The sequence below is a fragment of the Scyliorhinus canicula genome, chromosome 11, assembly GCF_902713615.1.
Source record: "Scyliorhinus canicula chromosome 11, sScyCan1.1, whole genome shotgun sequence".
Classification (NCBI taxonomy): Eukaryota; Metazoa; Chordata; class Chondrichthyes; order Carcharhiniformes; family Scyliorhinidae; genus Scyliorhinus; species Scyliorhinus canicula.
The window spans coordinates 92907759-92930425 of NC_052156.1; the positions used below are offsets into that span (position 1 = coordinate 92907759).

At 47.9% G+C, this 22667-nt stretch overlaps 1 protein-coding gene across 1 annotated transcript in view; it reads left to right on the forward strand.

Annotated features, from left to right (window-relative positions):
* LOC119973771 (voltage-dependent calcium channel subunit alpha-2/delta-2-like) overlaps positions 1–22667 on the forward strand; it is a 979537-nt gene that overhangs the window by 656588 nt on the left and 300282 nt on the right. Inside the window, exon 10 of the mRNA XM_038812195.1 lies at positions 19768–19846. Coding sequence (XP_038668123.1) covers positions 19768–19846 — 79 coding nt within the window. The remainder of the gene's footprint in view (positions 1–19767; positions 19847–22667) is intronic.

The window sequence follows — 22667 nt, forward strand, 5'->3', positions numbered from 1 at the left end:
GAGGGTGTGGGGAGGGGGCGAGCCGGAGGGTGTGGGGGGAGAGGGGGCGAGCTGGACGCTGTGGGGGAGAGCAGGAGGGTGTGGGGGAGAGGGGGCGAGCCGGAGGGTGTGGGGGCGGGGGGGGAGAGGGGGCGAGCAGGAGGGTGTGGGGGGAGAGGGGGCTAGTTGGAGATTGTGGGGGGAGAGGGGGCTAGCCGGAGGGTGTGAGGTGGGTGGGGTGGGGGGGGAGGGGAGAGGCGGAGAAAGAGCCCAGTGGGTGTTGGGGGAGAGGGGGCGAGCCGGAGGGTGTGGGGGGAGAGGGGGCGAGCCGGAGGGTGTTGGGGGGGGAGAGGGGGCGAGCCGGAGGGTGTGGGGGGAGAGGGGTCTAGTTGGAGGATGTGGGGGAGAGGGGGCGAGCCGGAGGAAAAAAAAAAGAAATTGTCACTGCCGGCTGCTCTCTCCCTCCAATCAGAAACATTTAAAACTTAAAAGTTGGATTGGAGGGACGAGAGCAGCGGGCAGTGTCAATTTCAGCGGCCGGCTGATTTCAGTGAGAGCAGCTTCCCTCTCCGGATCAAAGTGAGCCGGCCGCTGAAATTTTAATTGGATCCACGATGGGGGTTTTAAATTTATTTAAAAATCTATGCTAGCGCTTCCCATTGTGAGTCTACGGGGGTCTGACCTCTCCCCCCGCCCCCCGTAGACTCACAATGGGAAGCGCTAGCATAGATTTTAAAATAAATTTAAAACCCCCATCATGGATATCCACGGCTCGGATACAACGCGGGTTGGGGTCTTGGACCCCAACACCCGCGTTATAAAGGGGGACTACTGTATACATGTTCAACTGTGGGTTGACACTGTGCTGACTTGACTGGAGACCTGATACTAGCCTGACCAGACTTTCTAGCTACCACATGGTGTTTGCACTGGCCAGCTCACGAACTGTGACTGTCTCAGAGGCTAGGTCCTGAGAGAGCGGGAAAACTGGTGCCCTCTGGCTTTATAGTGGTCGTGTCCTGTCTGGTGATTGGCTGCTCCGTTCTGTGTGCTTACTGGTCATCCTGTGTGTCAATCACTGCCTGTCTGCACTCCATTATATACATAGATGTATATTATGACATCTCCCCCTTTTTTTATTGTTTTGTGCTTAGATAATAAATATTAAGGTGCATGTGGATGTGTATATGTGCGTGACTATATACAGAATGTGCTAAAATGAACTTATGTACATAGGAAGGTGTCGCTAGTGCAGATATAGGGCAGATGAAACGGTAAAACGATTTTCACAGAGGTCAAAACGATGAGGTAACAAGATGTACAAAAGTTCAGTCTATAAGTTTAGTCTTTGTGGCGGGCGACAAATTCTGGTTGATCGCCTCAAGGGTGGATCAGGGGCCGCCTGCACTTGGTTAGGCGGGACTGCCACCAATGCGGTGGTCGCAGGGGTCAGCAGGATTGCTGGTAGATCGGTGGCCTCGTGGTAGGGTATGTCCGGAGGAAGCATTGTGTGAGGCGGGACATCATGGTTAGGTGGCGGGCGTGGAACTCTGCACAGCGCCCGTCTGTTGCGCCATAGAAAGGAGCCATCAGCCATGCGGACGAGGAACGATCTCGGGCCACTTGCTTGACCACCACAGCTGTGGCAGACCAGCCACCGCCAGGTAACTACACGAACACGATTAGTCGGGACCAGCTCAGGGAGATCCGTGGCATGAGCGTCGTATGCTGATTTCTGTCGGGCCCGAGACTGCTGCATTATTTGTATGACCATGAGGTGGTCAAGGTCTGGGACATGGATGGCTGGAACCGTGGTTCGCAGAGTGCGATTCATAAGCATCTGCGTTGGAGACAACCCAGTGGACAGCGGGATTGCTCTGGATGCCAGCAGGGCCAGGTTGAAGTTGAAGCCGGAGTCTGCAGCCTTGCATAGTAATCTCTTAACGATATGGACCCCTTTTTCAGCCTTCCCGTTTGACTGCGGGTAGTGGGGGCTGGAGGTTACGTGATGAAAGTTGTATAGCTGGGTAAAATCGGACCATTCCTGGCTGTAAAAACAGGGACCGCTGTCACTCATCACCGTGAGCAGTATCCCATGCCTGACAAACGTTCCTTTGCATGTTTTAATTACCACCTTCGACATGAGGTCGGACAGTTTCACCACTTCTGGGTAACTGGAGAAGTAGTCGACCAGGAGGACATAGTCCCGCCCCTTGTCATGGAAAAGGTCGACACCGACTTTGGACCATGGGGAGGTCACTATCTCATGTTGCTGCAAAGTTTCTTTGGGTTGAGCTGGCTGAAATTTCTGACATGTAGGGCAGTTGAGGACCGTGTTGGCAACGTCCTGGCTGATGCCCAGCCAATAGACTGCCTCCCGAGCTCTGCGTCGACATTTCTCGACCCCCAGGTGACCCTCATGGAACTGGCCGAGCACCATAACTCGCATGCTCTGCGGAATCACGATCCTATCAAACTTCATGAGGATGCCGTCCAACACCGTCAGGTCGCCCTTGACGTTGTAAAACTGGGGACACTGTCCCTTCTGCTAGCCATTCATGAGGTGCTGCATTACATGCTGTAGCAGAGGATCCTTGGCCGTTTCCTCACGAATTTGGATGACCCTCTCATCAGAGGCCGGAAAGTTGGAAGCACACAATTGCACCTGCGCAGACGAAGTCAGTTTGTTCACACGGTGTGGTAATAGACCTGGAAAGGGCATCTGCAACAATGAGTTCTTTGCCTGGCGTGTAGACAAGTTCAAAATCGTAGCGGCGTAGCTTGAGAAGGATTCGTTGTAACCGAGGTGTCATGTTGTTTAAATCCTTCTGGATTATGTGGACTAATGGCCTGTGGTCCATCTCAACCGTGAATTTTGGGAGGCCATACACATAGTCGTGAAACTTGTCGATTCCCATTAGGAGGCCCAGGCATTCCTTCTCAATCTGAGTGCTGAGCGTACCGTTGCTCAGTGGGCGTCATGGCTCTGGAGGCATACGCAACTGGAGCCCATGAGGAGGAGTCATCCCGTTGGAGGAGCACCGCCCCAATACTGTCCTGGCTTGTGTCAGTGGACATTTTGGTCTCCTTGGTAGGGTCGAAGAACGCCAGAACCGGGGCTGTGGTGAGTTTTGCCCTCAGCTCACGCCATTCTTTCTCATGAGCGGGCAGCCACTGGAATTCCGTTGACTTTTTGGCGAGATGGCGGAGGGCTGTGGTGTGGGATGCCATGTTGGGAATGAACTTCCCGAGGAAGTTGACCATCCCTAGAAAGCGGAGGACCACCTTCTTATCCTCTGGGGTCTTCATGGCGCTGATAGCCGAAACCTTGTCAGCATCTGGCCGCACACCTTGCTGCGAGATATGGTCACCAAGGAATTTGATTTCTGATTGACCGAACAAGCACTTGGCCCTGTTGAGTCGGAGGCCATGCTCATGGATTCTGTGGAATACCTGCTTGAGGTGATCGATGTGTTCTTGAGGAGTTGTGGACCAGATTATGACATCGTCAACATACACGCGCACCCCCTCGATACCCTCCAACATCTGTTCCATGATGCGGTGAAATACCTCTAAGGCAGAGGTGATGCCAAAAGGCATCCGGTTGTAGCAGTAGCGACCGAATGAAGTATTGAATGTGCACAGCTTGCGACTGGATGCATCCAGCTGTATTTCCCAGAACCCCTTGGAGGCATCCATCTTCGTAAAGAATTTGGCATGAGCCATCTCGCTGGTCAACTCCTCGATTTGGTATCTGGTAATGTTCCCTCATGATGTTGCGGTTTAGATCCTTGGGGTCGATGCAGTTTCAAAGCTCCCCTGACGGCTTCTTGACGCAGACCATGGAGCTGACCCAGTCTGTGGGTTCTGTGACCTTTGATATGATGCCCTAGTCCTGGAGGTCCTGTAACTGCATCACAAACCAGCTGTCTAGCCAAGTGAGCTAAACCAGCCCCCGGACAGTGGTACCTAAAAGCTCAAAGGTCCCAGAAAGTGTGAGTACAGATACATAAAGCCAGAAAAATTGCCAGCTGTATTTTGAGTGTCAGACACGGCTAGGTCTGTTTGAAAGACTATTATGTGGATTGGGGGGGGGGGGGGGGGGGGGATTCTGGCTTTCGGTGGGGCTGCAGGGATGGGGCGGGGGAGTTGGGCTAGGTCGGGTGCTCTTTCAGAGGGTCAGTGCAGACTTGATGGGCCGAATGACCTCCTTCTGCACTGCAGGGATTCTATGAACATTCTATATATTGGAGCCTCCTACTCTGAAACACATATTGGGGCAAAGCATTATTTGACTTGCTCATAATTCATAAATAGATAATGGCTGAGCTGATTATATTCTGGTAATGTAGCATGACAGTATACGGACGGCCTGACTACTCAAACTACATTGTTTTTCAGTCAGTATAATCTTACACCTGTGAAATACTCCAGAGAACAAGAATTCACCTCCATTTCAATTAGAATATTTGGCTTTGTTCTTCCAAGTGAGATTTGCAGCACACTCTCACCATTATGACCTGATGCCTAATTAGTCAGTTAATCATAGCAGCAGGTATTGTACACACTGTGACAGGTTAGGCACTAATCATTGTCATACTATACAGTGAAGAATGGTAACAAAGGGTGCAATTCTCCGGAAACATTTCTGCTTTGGTGGGGGGGTGAGGTCCCTGGGCTGGACTGTGCTGGATTGGGTGGGTTCCGCCATTCCACCTCTGCATCGTGTGCACCCATACTGGGGACAACCCCAGCTCCTACCTGTCTGCCCCACTGACCACACATAACCGCACTGACCGTGGAGGCCACGGGCCACGTGGCTGAATGCTGTTGCCAATGGGAAATTGCCAGTTGTACTGAAGTGAGCACTTCATAGCTCCCAAATGGATTTATGTGTGTAGGTGTGCCATATGACATATGGGAATTATTGCCTAGCATTCCAACCAGACCATGAGGCCTGGACAATGTGCCTGAGCACTGCAGGAAAACACTGTGGACGCAACAGCCAACACCTGAACTGGGCCCCAGCACTGGGGACATTTCCGTGTCCAGAGGGTTAGTGTGTGCATTGGGGAGGAGACCAGGTAATGTTACAAGCAGATATCTGGGGTCTGGTGATTACATTCTGGTAATGTAGCATAACAGTATACGGACGGCCTGACTACTCAAACTACATTGTTTCTCACAGTCATGTTGGATGGCACTCTGGGGATGGCAGGAGATGTGAGGGGGAGGGGAGTGAGCCATGGGGGACTGGAGGGTCCCGGGTTGGAAAACACCACTGGTTGTCAGTTTCTCACCCTCTCCAATTCCTTACAGATATTACACCGGATAGATAATATCGTGGACCCCGCGGAAGCTACCCCCGCGGTGCTGCTGACAGGCCAGGTGGCCAGACACTGGCGAAGGCAGCAGCAGCAGCGTGAACAGAGGTTCAAGGCGACGGCCCATGTATATGGCCCCGCCCCACTCCCAGAGTGGAGGCCGGTGACGGCCCAAGATGTACAGGCGTCGCTGGTCTTTCGAACAGATGACGGACAGCGTATGCTACAGGAGGCTCTGCCTCAACACATTTTACGCCTTTGCAAGTTCTCTAAGATCTTACTGATTTATGTGGGTTTGAGGCCTCTTACACCTAGGGTATAAGAATATATTATTGGCATAGAATCACAGAATATCTACAGTGCAGAATGAGGTCATTCAGCCCATCATGTCTGCACCGAAACTCTGAAGGAGCACCCTACCCAGGCCACTCCACCGCCTCATCCCCGTAACCCCACCTAACCGCTGTACACCAAAGGAAAATTTAGCATTGCCAATCTACCTCTCTTGCACATCTTTGGACTGTGGGAAGAATCCGGAGGAAACCCACGCAGACACTGGGAGTATGTGCAGTATCCACACAGTCACCCAAGGTCAGAATTGAACCTGGATCCCTGGCACGGTGAGGCAGCAGTGCTAACCATTGTGCTACCGTACTGCATCACAAGGAGACAGCCTTTTTTTTCTTCTCATCTCCAGCACACACCACTGCCCTGTTGAGAAGGGTGAACAGGAGAGTTGTTGTCGGGTTCATGTCAGTGAGTTTGGTTAACTCATGCTGTGAATCTCTTCTGGATGGCTGCGTGACCTGCTTGAGCACACATCGTGATAAAGATATTTTCACGTACAGCTCAGTACCTGGAGCTATGATAACCTGCCCTTTTGAAAATCTAGATATAGATGAGTGTTCAATAACAGCCCAAGTAAGAGCAGTTTCAAATTAAAAGGCGCAATGTATTTATTTCACTTGATTTAAATTTGAATATTCTACATTTATTATGCCGCTAGCATTTCCTATATTGGTACAAAAATCACTAACTTTGGTAAATTGCATTTTTTTGTGAAATTAATTTTTATGGGATGTGGTCTTCGCTGGCTAGACCAGCGTTTATTGCCCATCCCTAATTGCCCTTGATAAGTTGGTGGTGAGCTGCCTTCTTGAATCATTGCAGTCCATGTGTTGTATGTACACTTAGAGTGCTGTCAGGGAAGGAGCTCCAGGATTTTGAATCAGCGACTGATATTGCTTTAGAACCAATTCCTTTTTATCATTGAAGGTGCTGGATTTTGACACAGAATCTATGGCATTTTCTTTGTTTGATAGTGATAGGGAATTAATGACCCTTCCTATAAAGTATAATAACACACAATAATCAATAACATGTATTGCATTGTACATTAATACAGATCAATAGCCTTTCCTGGACTGAATATTGATAGGGTTGGGAGGCAGCATACTGGATTTAACACTAACCCAGCAGATTGCCACTGTGAGCAGTCAATTGTATTGCTTTGTCATTCCTAGAAACAGGTATGAAGTAAAAAAGTGCAATGCCGAAAATCTCAACAAACAAAACACGCTGATAATACACAATCAGCATCCATAAAGTTGTGTAGCCTTTTCTGGAAGGGGGAGGCAGACGATGTTCATCAGACTGAATGAACTGAAAGGGGCAGAGGGAGGAGAACAGGCAGGCTACGCACTGACACTTATCACTGAGAGAGATCCACAGATTAATGGCATAAAGCAGGGCTTTGTGGAGAAGGTGATGCACACTGACCAGCTGAGTGCAACTGTGGAAGGGATTAAGGGACAAAGAAGCATTAAAAATATCTCAGCAGGATGTGAAAAGGCACAGAGAAGGTTCACACACACACAGTTAAAACTTCAAAACAGATGGAAGTGAAGAGGAAGGTGGGTGACAGCTACAGACCTAGGGTGCAATTTAACGACCGCTTTGCACCCGAGGATGATCTGTGTCGAGGGAGAGGCTCAGATCGGGAACCGCACCAGGCACCGAGCGGTTTGCGATCTAACCAGCCCATTCCTGTTGGTGGAAACCAGATCCCGTCTCGACGCAGCGCAAAACTAAGTGAGTCTATTTTTTTCTTTTAAATATTTTTTTATACTCCTCCTTTTTCACATTTTCCCTCCAATTTACACCCAACAATAAACAACAATCAGTAACGAATGTAATGCCAATCCCCATATCAATAACATAATAGGACATAATAACTGGTCCTAAAACCTGATTTACACAGTAAGAAGTCTTACAACACCAGGTTAAAGTCCAACATGTTTGTTTCAAACACGAGCTTTCGGAGCACTGCTCCTTCAGGTGAATGAAGAGGTATGTTCCAGAAACATGTATAGACAAATTCAAAGATGCCAGGCAATGCTTAGAATGCAAGCATTTGCAGGTAATTAAGTCTTTACAGATCCAGAGATAGGGGTAACCTCAGGTTAAAGAGGTGTGAATTGTCTCAAGCCAGGACAGTTGGTAGGATTTTGCAGGCCCAGGCCAGATGGTGGAGGATGAATGTAATGCAACATGAATCCCAGTTGAGGCCGTAACATGTTTGAAACAACCATGATGGACTTTAACTGGTGTTGTAACACTTCTTACTGTGCTTACCCCAGTCCAACGCCGGCATCGCCACATCCTGATTTAAACAAGATACACAATGTAAATAGCATGATGAAAAAAAAGGGTGAACACTTCAACACTAATAACTTTACAGTGTAAATCAGCCAAGTAAACAACAATGATATAACTCCTGAACATACAGTAATTTAACTTTTAAATAATAATAGCAAAAGATTGACACAGAGTTTGGACCCAGCTTATTAATAAAATGTTTTTCTAGGGCAGCACGCTGGCCTAGTGGTTAGCACAACCGCCTCACGGTGCTGAGGTCACAGGTTCGATCCCGGCTCTGGGTCACTGTCCGTGTGGAGTTTGCACATTCTCCCCGTGTCTGCGTGGGTTTTGCCCCAACAACCCAAAAATGTGCAGGGTAGGTGGATTGGCCATGCTAAATTGCCCCTTAATTGGAAAAAATAATTGGCTAATCTAAATTTTAAAAATAAATAAATAAAATGTTTTTCTGGGGAATCGAAGAAGTGATCCTTTCACTCGACCGAAGCTCAAAGACGGACCGGATAAAGTGGCTGAACCGGATACCCTTCTTGAATAGGGCAGATTTTGCCCCACTGAATGCTGCTCTTTTCTTCACATGTTCAGCGTTAAGGTACTGGGAAACCCAGATCGAAAGACCCCCCATTTAATGTTGTGGTGCTCCCTGAGGAGCCTACCGCTACCATTTTGTCTCCTGCCGACTCCAACAAAGCCTCTGAGTCTGAGGAGCACATTTGGCTTCCCCCTCTCTTGTTCCTGTTGTTTTTCAACTTGTTATGGTGCTGTATGGTTCCCCTGATCTCTAGTTTAAACGTTTTTCCCAGCTAGCGCTGCTTATTATGTGCTTTGCAAGTCGGGTCTGGTCGGAGTGTCTCCTGGAACATTTCCTCCACTCACATCCATTGCCAAAAGTCAATGGGCTCAGCAATAATGACAGCCCGTGGGAAGTGTCCACAATTCAAACTTCAGGAAAAGATAGCAAATGGTTTATTTCCAAGCTACACAAGGTGGCCTGTCAATGCACATTCTGCAGTAATAAGTGTATTTTTTTGCTTGAACTGAAAACTGTAGTCTGTGCTTTGTTTTCATTTTTAAAGGACTGGGGATTTAAACTAGCTAGATGGATAAAGAACTGGCTGGGCAACAGGAGACAGAGAGTAGTGGTGGAAGGGAGTGTCTCAAAATGGAGAAGGGCGACTTGTGGTGTTCCACAGGGATTCGTGCTCGGACCACTGTTGTTTGTGATATACATAAATGATCTGGAGGAAGGTATAGGTAGTCTGATTAGCAAGTTTGCAGATGATGCTAAGATTGGTGGAGTTGCAGATAGCGAGGAGGACTGTCAGAGAATACAGCAAAATATAGATAGATTGGAGAACATAGAACAGTACAGCACAGAACAGGCCCTTCGGCCCTCGATGTTGTGCCGAGCAATGATCACCCTACTTAAACCCACGTAACCCGTATACCCGTAACCCAACAATCCCCCCATTAACCTTACACTACGGGCAATTTAGCATGGCCAATCCACCTAACCCGCACATCTTTGGACTGTGGGAGGAAACCGGAGCACCCGGAGGAAACCCACGCACACACGGGGAGGACGTGCAGACTCCACACAGACAGTGACCCAGCCGGGAATCGAACCTGGGACCCTGGAGCTGTGAAGCATTGATGCTAACCACCATGCTACCGTGAGGCCCCATGAGAGTTGGGCAGAGAAATGGCAGATGGAGTTCAATCCAGGCAAATGCAAGGTGATGCATTTTGGAAGATCTAATTCAAGAGCCGTCTATATGATCAATGGAAGAGTCCTGGGGAAAATTGATGTACAGAGAGATCTGAGAGTTCAGGTCCATTGTATCCTGAAGGTGGCAACGCAGGTTGATAGTGGTCAAGAAGGCATACAGCATGCTTGCCTTCATCGGACGGGGTATTGAGTGCAAGAGTCGGCAGGTCATGTTACAGTTGTATAGGACTTTGGTTAGGCCACATTTGGAATACTGCGTGCAGTTCTGGTCGCCACATTGCCAGAAGGATGTGGATGCTTAGAGAGGGTGCAGAGGAGGTTCACCAGGATGTTGCCTGGTATGGAGGGTGCTAGCTATGAAGAAAGGTTGAGTAGATTAGGATTGTTTTCATTGGAAAGACGGAGGTTGAGGGGGGACCTGATTGAGGTCTACAAAATTATGAGAGGTATGGACAGGGTGGATAGCAACAAACTTTTTCCAAGATTGGGGATGTCAATTACAAGGGGTCACGATTTCAAGGTGAGAGGGGAAAAGTTTAAGGGAGATGTGCGTGGAAAGTTTTTTGCGCAGAGGGTGGTGGGTGCCTGGAACACTTTGCCAGCGGAGGTGGTAGAGGCGGGCACGATAGCATCATTTAAGATGCATCTGGATAGATATATGAATGGGTGGGGAACAGAGGGAAGTAGACCTTGGAAAATAGGAGACAGGTTTAGATAAAGGATCTGGATCGGAGCAGGCTGGGAGGGCCGAAGGGCCTGTTCCTGTGCTGTAATTTTCTTTGTTCTTAAACATACCTTATCCACTCTTCAAGAGCATTTACACTTCCTGCATATATTCATGACAATGTGGGATAAGGCTTTTAGGACAACAAAAATGGGCTCTATTTAAATTCAACAGTAATTTCAAATGGCCCTGCTGAGTTTGGGTTTCCTGCACTATTCCACACTATTGAGTGTGCAGCTCAATAGTGAGGTCTGGTGGCTGGTCCCGTATCCACACAATGCAATTCTGCTCCCCTACAATGGGGTTTTCTGGTTCACCCCCCACAGTACGAGGGAAACCCGACCTCCCCCACGACCCTCAACCAGAGATTCCCCATAAGAGATGCCCCCACCGGAGATCCCCTCCATGACAGTGACCCCCCCCACCCACAGAAGCCCACCTCATTACAGAGACCCACCCCATTACAGAGACCCACTTTCTGCAGAGATAACGAGGAAGTGAGAGAACTTAACTGTTTTTGATGTGACCCAAGAGCTGTCAGTCAGTAAGCTAGATGTTTATAAACATTGCAGTTAGTTTCACAGCTGGATACTTGAGATCCATTCAAGTTCGAAGGGAAATTAAATTAAACAATCCAGAGAGCTGGCCATGTGTGAGATGTCCCTCACAGCCTATTAAAACCAGGATTTGCATTGTTGGGGTGGGGAGGCCCTCTGATGGATCTTGGGGGCAACTCCCTTGGCCCATTGCATGGTCCACTGCACAAGGGCCACGCAGGGAAAACCTGCACAAATTCTCGCCGTACCAGAGGTCTGGAGAATCATGCAGGTTTCGAGAACTCAGTGCTTTGGCGCGAACCTTGATGTTGCTGCAACGGGGACTGGAGCATTGGAGCGCCAATCCCGTTCTTTGGACAACACTGGATTCTCCACCACATCAGGAACCCCATTGCCAGTAGTGGGCAGCGGAGAATCCAACCCCTGGTCTTAGTAATATAAAATGAAAATACTGTGGATGCTGCAAATTACTCATCTGTACTGTGACATTCAATACTGGATACGCCCAGTTCACATCATGGTGTTGTTATTAATATCCTGATTAAAACTTAAGATATATCAAAGCTCATTATTGGTACCAGTTCCAAAACAATATTGCTTCTACCCAAAAGTTGCACGACAAACGAGATGCAGTATTTTGAGATGTATTCCTTGCTTGCATTCTTAAGACTGATGCTCGTTGATTACAAACATCCTTCTTTCTTTCTTCACACCAAACTGATTAAATCACCACCTTGTCCTGAAAATACTTGGTTGGAATGAAAAAACGTTTCAAAATGCAAAGGAAACCCAGAACTGTATGTGCAGTGAACTGTGAGTGCCCTCTGCTGTCTAATTTAGGAATAGTCCATCCTGTAACACAGGCTGAAAGTGCCGTGAGTCGGATTTTTCACATTGTCCAGATGGAACAGACAGGTCTTCAGCTTCACTGGATGACAATGGCGCTCACATCTCTTTAACAGTGTTTGAATTGACAACCTGCTCACCCTGAAGCAAGCAATAGCTGGCACCAATGGCAAAGGTTCTGAGAATGAGGTACATTGGCCGAACACAGCAGCTGGGTATACTTCCTCGATTGGCACTGCACACTTGTTTCATACCAATTTTTAACCAGGCACTGGAAAATGAGTTCCACAGAATTTTTTAAAAATTGGATACTGAAACTTGTGTGAATGTTAGTGTAGTAGCATTGCACGGTAGCATTGTGGATAGCACAATTGCTTCACAGCTCCAGGGTCCCAGGTTCGATTCCGGCTTGGGTCACTATCTGCGTGGAGTCTGTACATCCTCCCCGTGTGTGCGTGGGTTTCCTCCGGGTGCTCCGGTTTCCTCCCACAGTCCAAAGATGTGCAGGTTAGGTGGATTGGCCATGATAAATTGCCCTTAGTGTCCAAGATTGTCCTTACTGTTGGGCGGGGTTACTGGGTTATGAGGATAGGGTGGAGGTGTTGACCTTGGGTAGGGTGCTCTTTCCAAGAGCCGGTGCAGACTCGATGGGCCGAATGGCCTCCTTCTGCACTGTAAATTCTATGATAATTATGCGTAGAAACTTCTGGCTCAATGATTAAGGAAGCCAAATTGTCCCTGAGTTCAACTCGATTTTCACAAATTGCGCTTGATGGTCCTTGAATAGGTTACTGGTCTCAAATTGAACCCAATTTTATCTGATGAGGCCCCATTGTCTCAAAGTTGCACTCTTTGATGACAAATGAACTGAGTCATTCTTGACCTGGAAATGCATTTTTCCAGCATTTATTTACATCTAATTTCTTACCTGAATTCAGGGTTTTAGGGAGAGGTGGTGAAGAGGTAGAAATCAGAAATTGAAAGTGCTTTCTGCTGCCTTATGCAGGGTCCGGCCAGTATCATCCTGTGACTCTGTGAGTGAGTGGCCCAGGAAGGGGTCAGCTACAAGAAAAAGGTCAGTGGGACAGTATCGTGCAGAGTTCAGTATCAAATGGAACTCTGTATTGTGCAGACTTCAGTATCGCATGAAACTCTGTACTGTGCAGAGTTCAGTATTGTGCACTGTGACACAATAGTGGTACAGTAACACAGTGGTTAGCACTGTTGCTTCACAGCTCCAGGGTCCCAGGTTCGATTCCCTGTTTGGGTCACTGACTGCACGTTCTCCCCGCGTTTACCTGGGTTTCCTCCAGGTGCTCTGGTTTCCTTCAACAGTCCAAAGATGTGCAGGTTAGGTGGATTGGCCATGCTAAATTGCCCAAAAAGGTTAAGTGTGTTTACTGGATTACAGGATTAGGGTGGAGGTGTGGCCTTAAGTAGGGTGCTCTTTCTAAAGGCCGGTGCAGACTCAATGGGCCGAATGGCCTCCTTCTGCACTGCAGATTCTATGATTTTATTCTATGACACCAGTAGAGAGTGGGACACCAGTAAGTACAGGTTACAGAACCAAAATGAGCTGAGGTGGCACAGCGCAGAGATTTCAATTTAATGCACGGTATGTTTATTCACAAACCTGGAATATTTCCACAAAACTGCAATCAAACTACAGTAAAACTAGATTCTAGAAACAAAATTATCCAAGAATTCAAGGCATGGACTTTGGTGCGGCATGTAACGGAGCGGTCGCACGTGTGGGAGCTCCTACCGGAGATTGCGTTTTCAACTTTATTCACCCAACTGGCAATGGAACTCACACCCGAACCTTTCTAACTCAATGGTATAAGTCCCCCACAGGAAGAGGGATGAGCAAACAGTATTGAGCTGGGCAGCAAAAGAAAAATTTTGAAATTGGAGGCTTTGTGTGCAGGGGGGCGGGGGAGGGGAGGTTGATTACAGTGCCAGAAGCCACCCCCTAACCGTGGAAATTTTGGCTGTAGAATTATAGAAGCTTCGCCGAGAGGTCACAAGAAGGTGATTGAGGCCGTGATTTCCTCGATCTGAGGGGCCCTGGCTAAACCAGCAGAGTGTGGGGCTGCAGGAGGTAGGTGTTGCCCTGTCGAGGCAGAGCGACCAGATCATTTCTCTGGAGGTGGAAATGGCAAAGGTGGTGGCCAACAATAAGAACTTATGGGCTTAGGTGTACAACCTTGAAAATGGGTTGAGAAGGCTACAAGAGAGATCCCGGGCTGGATTCTCCAATTCTGAGGCTATGTCTGGAGGATGTGTCTGGTTTTATGACAAAAAGTTGTTGCCACCACCGCAATGATCCTCCGACCGCGCGTCGTAAAATGCAAGGCCTTCCCGATTTAAACGGCTAGAGAATTGCAGGGTCTATGGCCGCGCATGCGCATGGTGCCGACTGTAGCAGCCGTGCCGTACAACATGGCGCCGGCTGCGTGCGGACCTGACCTGCTAGATAGTGCCGACCTGGGCACCCCACCATTTCCCCCAGCCCTCGCCAAGGCCCCCCCCCCCCCCCCCCCCCCCCGACCAGCTGCATTGCTCAAGCCCGACTGTGGCAGCGCTGTACACAGTCTGTAGCCGCCACGTCGGGTTCAGGAAAACTGAGAGCACACATGCCCCATGCGGTTGGAAACTCGGCCCATTGGGGGTGGAACATCAGGGGAGAGCATTCAGACAACATCCTGAGGCCGTCCTAATGGTTTCCTGGCGTACTCCTCGATGACGCCGTTTTGAAGGGGACGGAGCATCCGAAAACAGGCGTCGCCCCCGATTCAGTCTGAATTCTACGCCCGATCAGTGATAACGATAATCGCTTCGGACAATGGAGAATCCCGCCCCACTACTTTGAGTCTCAAGAGTAAGCATTCCTTTGGATGAGGCATTCATCCAAAGGAATGGACTGGGATTGAAATAATTGTATTTTGTACAGGTTGGATTGGATTTTGATTTATTGTCACGTGTACCGAGGTGGTGTGAAAAATATTGCTCTGTGTACAGTCCAGACAGATCGTTTCATACATTGAAAAACATAGGACATACATAAATGCACAATGTAAATACACAGACACAGGCATCAGGTGAAGCATACAGAGCATATGGAGTGCAGTACTACTCAGCTGAGAAGATGTGTGAAGAGACCAGTTCAGTCCAGAAGGCTGTCATTTAGGAGTCTGGTAACAGGGAAGAAGCTGTTTTTGAACCTGTTAGTGCGTGTTCTCAGACTTTGGCAGAAGTGAACTCACGTGAAAGGTACGGGCAGACTTCACAGTCAGATGTTCCTGGTCCGGGGAACAGTAGTTCAGCAGTTCGCCAGGGTCACCACACCCAAGCACAAGGTGGAGCTGATGAGGAGGCAAACCCCTCCATCCTTCGCTTTGCCTGATGACAACCTTCGGTCCATTTGGTGTATTGAGAAGCCGTAAAGTTGTATGGCACAGTCCTGTGAGGCAGGGGTGAGTAGCACAGGACTAAATTGCTGGCTTTGCCTCAGATAAGGTTAAAGAAGGATTGGGTGGGACATGTGTTTCATTTGGGATTTGATAGGGCTCGGGAAGCAGCTATCTTGATTAATTAGAAGGTAGCCTTTTCAGCGGGAAAGATTGTGACAGATCTGAATGGGAGGTATGTTGTGGTTAGTGAATTGTTAGCGGGTGTACCAATGGTCCTGGTCAATGTATATGCCCCAAATTGGGATGACACAGCTTTTATTAATAAGTTGTTGTCTTTGATCTCGGATTTCGATTCACACCAGCTAATCATGGATGGGGACTTTAATTGCATATTGGATCCGTGACTGGATAAATTTAGGCCTATGGTGTTGAGGCCTTCTGGGATGGCGAAGGCATTGTTGACCTTTGTGGAGCAGATTAGAGGGAGCTGACCCTTGAAGATTTCTACACCCTTCAGAAAAGTATTTTTCATTCTTCTCGCAGGTCCACCAGGATCAGCTTCTTTGTTGTAGGTCCTTTTTCCGAGGGTGGTGAGGGCAGATACTCGACGATGGTGATTTCTGATCATGCTTCGCAATATGTAGATGTTGTGGTTGTGTTGGGCCTCGCTCAGCCCGTGGAGATTTGATATGTCGCTGTTGCCGTATAAGAGCTTTCGCGAGAGTCTCCTCCGCCATCAAGGAGTATTTGAGATTCAATAGGAGTGAGGAGATTTTCCCTTTCATGATGTGGGAGGCATTGAAGGTGGTTGATATAGGGGAGATTATTTATTTTAAGGCACACAAGGAGAAGAGTTAAGAGGGTGGAGATGCAGAGGTTGGCGGATGCCATCTTGGAGGTAGTCCATCAATATCCGGTCAATCAGACATGGAGTGTCTGGCTAGTAGAAAGAAGCTACAGTTGGAGTTTGGACCACTGTCAACGGATAGGATGGTGCACCTGCTGCGATCTTCAAGTGGGTTTTTTATGAGCACAGGGAAAAAGCTAGTTGCTTGTTGACTCATCAGTTGTGGCAATTGACGTCTTCTCAGGAAATTGCACAGATTAGGGGGAGGGGGAGATGGGTGGACTGGTTTCGGCTCCGGCCAAGGCTAATGAGGCATTTGAGACATTTTATTGGAACCTTTATGAGTCTGTCCCCTCAGGATGGGATGTCAATGGTGGAGTTTTTTAGACTAATCCGGTGTGGAACAGGAGAACAGGGAAGAATTAGAGGCTCCTCTGACTTTGGAGCAGGTTATAGAGGATATGGGTTTGATTGCAGTCAGGTAAAGGCTCAGGGAGGACGGGTTCCCAATTGAATTTTATAACTAGTTTGCCAGGTTTCTGGCCCCAGTGCTGCTTGAGATGTTTGAAGATTCTCTGACTCAGGGGACGTTGCTGGTCTCATTGGCGCAGGTGACAATCTCCTTAATATTAAAGAAGGATAAAGACTCAACGGAGTGTGGGTCAAACCGCCCTTTTTTATTATTGAATGTGGATGCAAAGCTGTTGGCAAAGGTCTTGGCTAGGTGCATGGAACCTTACCTCTCTGGGGTCTGAGGAGGATAACTGAGGAGCAGACGGGGTTTATAAAGGAAAGACAGTTTGGCAGTGAATGTTTGGAAGCTGCTCAATGTGGTTCTGCCCCCTCTTCATTCCCTGAAACGGAGGTGATTATCTAGCTGGATGCGGAAAATGTGTTTGATAGGATGGAGTGGAGCTGTTTGTTCGACGTCTTGGCTTTAGGCCTAGATTTATTTCTTGGATCTGGCTCTTGTATAACGCCCCTATCGCAAGTGTCGATGCAAACGCCTTAAATTCAAAATGTTTCCAATTCAGGAGAGGCATAAGACAGGTGTCCACTGTCCCCACTATTGTTTGCCCTGGCAATTGAACCTTGGCCATAGCATAAAGTTAATCCACGAAGTGGAAGGGAATAGAGAGATGGGGGAGGGAGCACAGTGTGTTATTATATGCGGACAACCTGTTGCTCTAGATGACAGACCCTCTCTCCAGTGCAGAGGAGATAATGAAGCTGCTTGAGAGGTTTGGCTCCTTCTGTGGGCAGAGATTGAATGCTTTCTGTTGAATCTCCCAGGGAGGGGAGCCGGCCTGGGGAAGTTGCCTTTTCACTTGGTCAAGTCCAGTTTTTGTTTTCTCGGAGTCCGGGTGGCCCATTACTGGGCCTCACTACAGAAATTAAATTTTGGGCCCTGGAAAAAGTGGTGAAAGGTGACCTAAAAAGTTGGGATAACCTCCCACTCTCTTTGGCAGGGAGGGTTCACTCGGTCAAAATGAATACCCTCCCAAGATTTCAATTTTTGCTTCAGTGTCTTCCAGTTTTCCTTCTGAATCTTTCTTTGTGGGAGTCAATAAGAACCAAAAAAAAACAGCACAGAAACAGGCCCTTTGGCCCTCCAAGCCTGCTCCAGTCATGGTACCACCTTTCGGCTAAAGCCCTCAGCACTTCCCAGTGCCGTATCCCTCTATACCCATCCTATCCATGTATTTGTCGAGATGCCTTTTGAACGCTGTTAATGTATCTGCTTCCACAACTTCCGCTGTTCCAGGCACTCACCACCCTCTGTGTAAAAAGACCTGCCTCGCATGACTCCTCTAAACTTTGCCCCACGGACCTTAAACCCATTCCCCTAGTGACTGACCCCTCCACCCTGGGAAAATGTGTCTCCCATCCACTCTATCCATGCCCCTCATAATCTTGAGACCTCTATCAAGTTGCCCCTCAACCTCCGTCATTCTAATGAAAACAGTCCAAGTCTATATAGCCTCTTCACATAGCCAACACCCTCCAGACCAGGTAACATCCTGGACAACCTCCTCTGCATCCTCTTCAAAGCCTCCACATCCTTCTGGTAGTATGGAGACCAGAATTGTGCATAATATTCCAAGTGCGGTCTTATCAAGGTTCTATACAACTGTCGCATGGTTTGCCACTTTTTATACTCGATGCCCCGCCAAATGAAGGCAAGCATTCCATATGCTTTCTGGACTACCGTGTCCACTTGTGTTGTCACCTTCAAAGAACTGTGGACCTGTACACTCAGATCTCTCTGACCTTTTATATTTAAAGGAGTTTTGCCATTTACTGTATATATATTCTCTATGTTAGACCTACCAAAATACATTACCTCACATTTGTCTGCATTAAACTCCATTTTCCATTTCTCTGCCCAAGTCTCCAACCTACCTATGCTTTGATGTACCCTCTGACAATTCTTAACACTATCTGCCACTCTACCAACTTTGGTGTCATCCACAAACTTACTAATCAGACCAGTTACATTTTCCTCCAAATCATTTATGTATACTACAAACAACAGAGGCCCCAGCACAGATCCCTGTGGAACACCGCTAGTCACAACCTTCCATTCAGAAAAACACCCTTCTACTGCTACACTCTGCCTTCTGTGACCAAGCCAGTTCTGTATCCATCGTGCCACCTCATCTCTGATCCCATGTGAATTCATTTTTTGTACCAGTCTGCCATGAGGCACAGGGCACATTTGACAAGGGCATGAATGAGTGGACTTTTTGCAGTCGTCGAGGATATGTACGACTGGTGCTCTCGGGGCCCGGTGTATCATACACATATGTCCTGGTCCTTCACTAAGCTTGTGAGATTCTGGGTCTCTCTCTTCAGCAGCATGTCGAGAATTTTTGGGGTTGATTTGGAACCATGCCCTTTGGTGGCTATTTTTGGGATCTCAGATTTACCGGAGTTGCAGACAGGTGGATGCTCTTCACTTCCTTAATAGCCCGAAAGCGAGTTCTGTTTGGTTGGAAGTATTCGGCCTGACCCAGTGCCGAGATGTGGTTAAATGACCTGATGGAGTTTTTGCACTTGGAAAAATATCAAGTATGTAATGAGAGGGTCGGCTGAAAGGTTCTACCTGAGGAGGCAGCTGTTTATTTCCTATTTCAGTAAGTTGGTCATGGTCAGCTGCTAAGGGGGGCAGAGGTAATGCGGATTGGTTGTTGTTTCCTTTGGGTCTTGGGGATGGTGGAAGGGTTGGAATATTGGAACAATTTGTATGTATATGAATGTTAAAATTGTTATATCTGAAAATTTGTAAACAAAAATCTATTTTTTAAAGAATTCAGGGCATGGATATGGGACATGAATCGTGATGTAGCTCAAAGTGTAATGATGGCAGTTTGGCACAGATATCCAATGACTAAAACCCCTGCCCATTCACTCCTTTTGCACAGAACCCCAACGAATAAAACTCCTTCCCATTTACTCCAATTGCAAAGATAGACAACGGGAGAAGGTAAAAATGGCGAATATGATATTTATATGAGAGGACTTCAAGATGCATAGTAAAATCAATTGAAGATCTTTAACAATTAAGGAAGTGTGTGGCTAACAAGCAAGGAAGCATTGATCAAGTGTACCAAAGTTCTGAAATAAAAACAAGAAACTTAACTGCCATTGCATGTACCAACTAGTCATGTTTTCTCTCTCTGGTCACAGGTCCGGGTCTTCACCTTCTCAGTCGGACAGCACAACTACGATGTCACACCTCTGCAGTGGATGGCATGTGCAAATAAAGGTACGAGGGACATTGGTGCACAATTATATTTAAAGCCGCAATTTCCAGAATGGTGTGTTAGTGCTGTAATAGGCACAGTGTATTAGTGTAAACTCAGACATAGTTTCACAAAGGCTGTATTAGCGTAGTTCCAGGTACTGCATGTCAGCACTGTCATTGATACTGGATTATAGAGCAGTTAGAGAAATGGTGCATCAGAGACACAGGGTTGTCATGATATGCAAACATGCTGCTAATGAACACATAGAATAGGACATGACCAATGAGCAGTCAGGATACTCAGGGGTGGTATCTCACCATAAAAGTGATGAGGCACTCACACCCCGCCTCTTTCCACAGACCAACATCTACAGAGTGAGACAGGGTGTATCCTCAGCATCACACCCCAGCACGTGGCTTACAGCAAGGCTGGTTCAGTTAGGCTGAGTTACTACATTTAGATTAGCAGAGAGTCGAACTCATTGAGAACTGAGCTGATAGTTCAGTAAAACACATTGAACTCACTTCAAAGTCTGGAGCATCTTTTGCTCAAAACTGCATCGAGTGGCAGCTTGTGTTATTCCAAATTACATAACACAACACAACAAGGGTCATAGCACAGTTAAAGGCATGATATATTAACACAGCCAAGGGTACAAGGCGGTAGAGCCGTTACAGGCACAGGGTCTATGAGCACAGGCATAAACACAGGGCAGTAACACAGATAGAGTGTTTGTTAGGACAGTCACAGCACAAACACAGAAAAATATATTAACACAATTATAGGCATGATTACATGTGCAGGGAGTTAGCACAATTACAATTTCAGTGGATAAACACAGTTCCTGGCACAGAGTAATTAACAGAGCTCCAGGGGCTTTTAGAGAGGCACAAGGTACTAGCAAAGTTACATGCACTTGTCAAAGTCACCAGGTGTTCATATAGCTATAGACCCATGATGTCAACATATTTAAAGTCACAGTTACAGGCATGGATACCAGCACAATCACATTGTGATGATGCAGTAACCAATAAAGGATGGTTCCTCAGTCAGACACACAGTGTGGTAGCTCAGTCAGACACAGGGAGTGGTAGTTCAGTCAGACACAGGGAGTGGTAGTTCAGTCAGACACAGCGAGTGGTAGTTCACATGGTGTGATGCTTCAGACAGAAACACAGTGGTAGCTCAGTCAGACACAGAGCTGTAGCTCAGTCAGACACACAGTGTGGTAGCTCAGTCAGACACACACAGTGTGGTAGCTCGGTCAGACACACAGTGTGGTAGCTCAGTCAGACACACAGTGTGGTAGCTCGGTCAGACACACAGTGTGGTAGCTCAGTCAACACAGTGTGGTAGCTCAGTCAGACACACAGTGTGGTAGCTCAGTCAGACACACACAGTGTGGTAGCTCGGTCAGACACACAGTGTGGTAGCTCAGTCAGACACACACAGTGTGGTAGCTCGGTCAGACACAGTGTGGTAGCTCAGTCAGATACACAGTGTGGTAGCTCAGTCAGACACACACACTGTGGTAGCTCAGTCAGACACACACAGTGTGGTAGCTCAGTCAGACACACACAGTGTGGTAGCTCAGTCAGACACACACAGTGTGGTAGCTCAGTCAGACACACAGTGTGGTAGCTCAGTCAGACACACACAGTGTGGTAGCTCAGTCAGACACAGTGTGGTAGCTCAGTCAGACACACACAGTGTGATAGCTCAGTCAGACACACACAGTGTGGTAGCTCAGTCAGACACACATTGTGGTAGCTCAGTCAAACAGTGTAGTAGCTCAGTCAGACACACACAGTGTGGTAGCTCAGTCAAACAGTGTAGTAGCTCAGTCAGACACACAGTGTGGTAGCTCAGTCAGACACACAGTGTGGTAGCTCAGTCAGACACACACAGTGTGGTAGCTCAGTCAGACACACATTGTGGTAGCTCAGTCAGACACACACAGTGTGGTAGCTCAGTCAGACACACAGTGTGGTAGCTCAGTCAGACACACAGTGTGGTAGCTCAGTCAGACACACACAGTGTGGTAGCTCAGTCAGACACACACAGTGTGGTAGCTCAGTCAGACACACAGTGTGGTAGCTCAGTCAAACAGTGTGGTAGCTCAGTCAGACACACACAGTGTGGTAGCTCAGTCAGACACACACAGTGTGGTAGCTCAGTCAGACACAGTGTGGTAGCTCAGTCAGACACACAGTGTGGTAGCTCAGTCAGACACAGTGTGGTAGCTCAGTCAGACACACACAGTGTGGTAGCTCAGTCAGACACACACAGTGTGGTAGCTCAGTCAGACACACACAGTGTGGTAGCTCAGTCAGACACACACAGTGTGGTAGCTCAGTCAGACACACAGTGTGGTAGCTCAGTCAGACACACACAGTGTGGTAGCTCAGTCAGACACACAGTGTGGTAGCTCAGTCAGACACACAGTGTGGTAGCTCAGTCAGACACACACAGTGTGGTAGCTCAGTCAGACACACACAGTGTGGTAGCTCAGTCAGACACACACAGTGTGGTAGCTCAGTCAGACACACAGTGTGGTAGCTCAGTCAGACACACACAGTGTGGTAGCTCAGTCAGACACACAGTGTGGTAGCTCAGTCAGACACACACAGTGTGGTAGCTCAGTCAGACACACAGTGTGGTAGCTCAGTCAGACACACACAGCGTGGTAGCTCAGTCAGACACACAGTGTGGTAGCTCAGTCAAACAGTGTAGTAGCTCAGTCATACACACACAGTGTGGTAGCTCAGTCAGACACACACAGTGTGGTAGCTCAGTCAAACAGTGTAGTAGCTCAGTCATACACACACAGTGTGGTAGCTC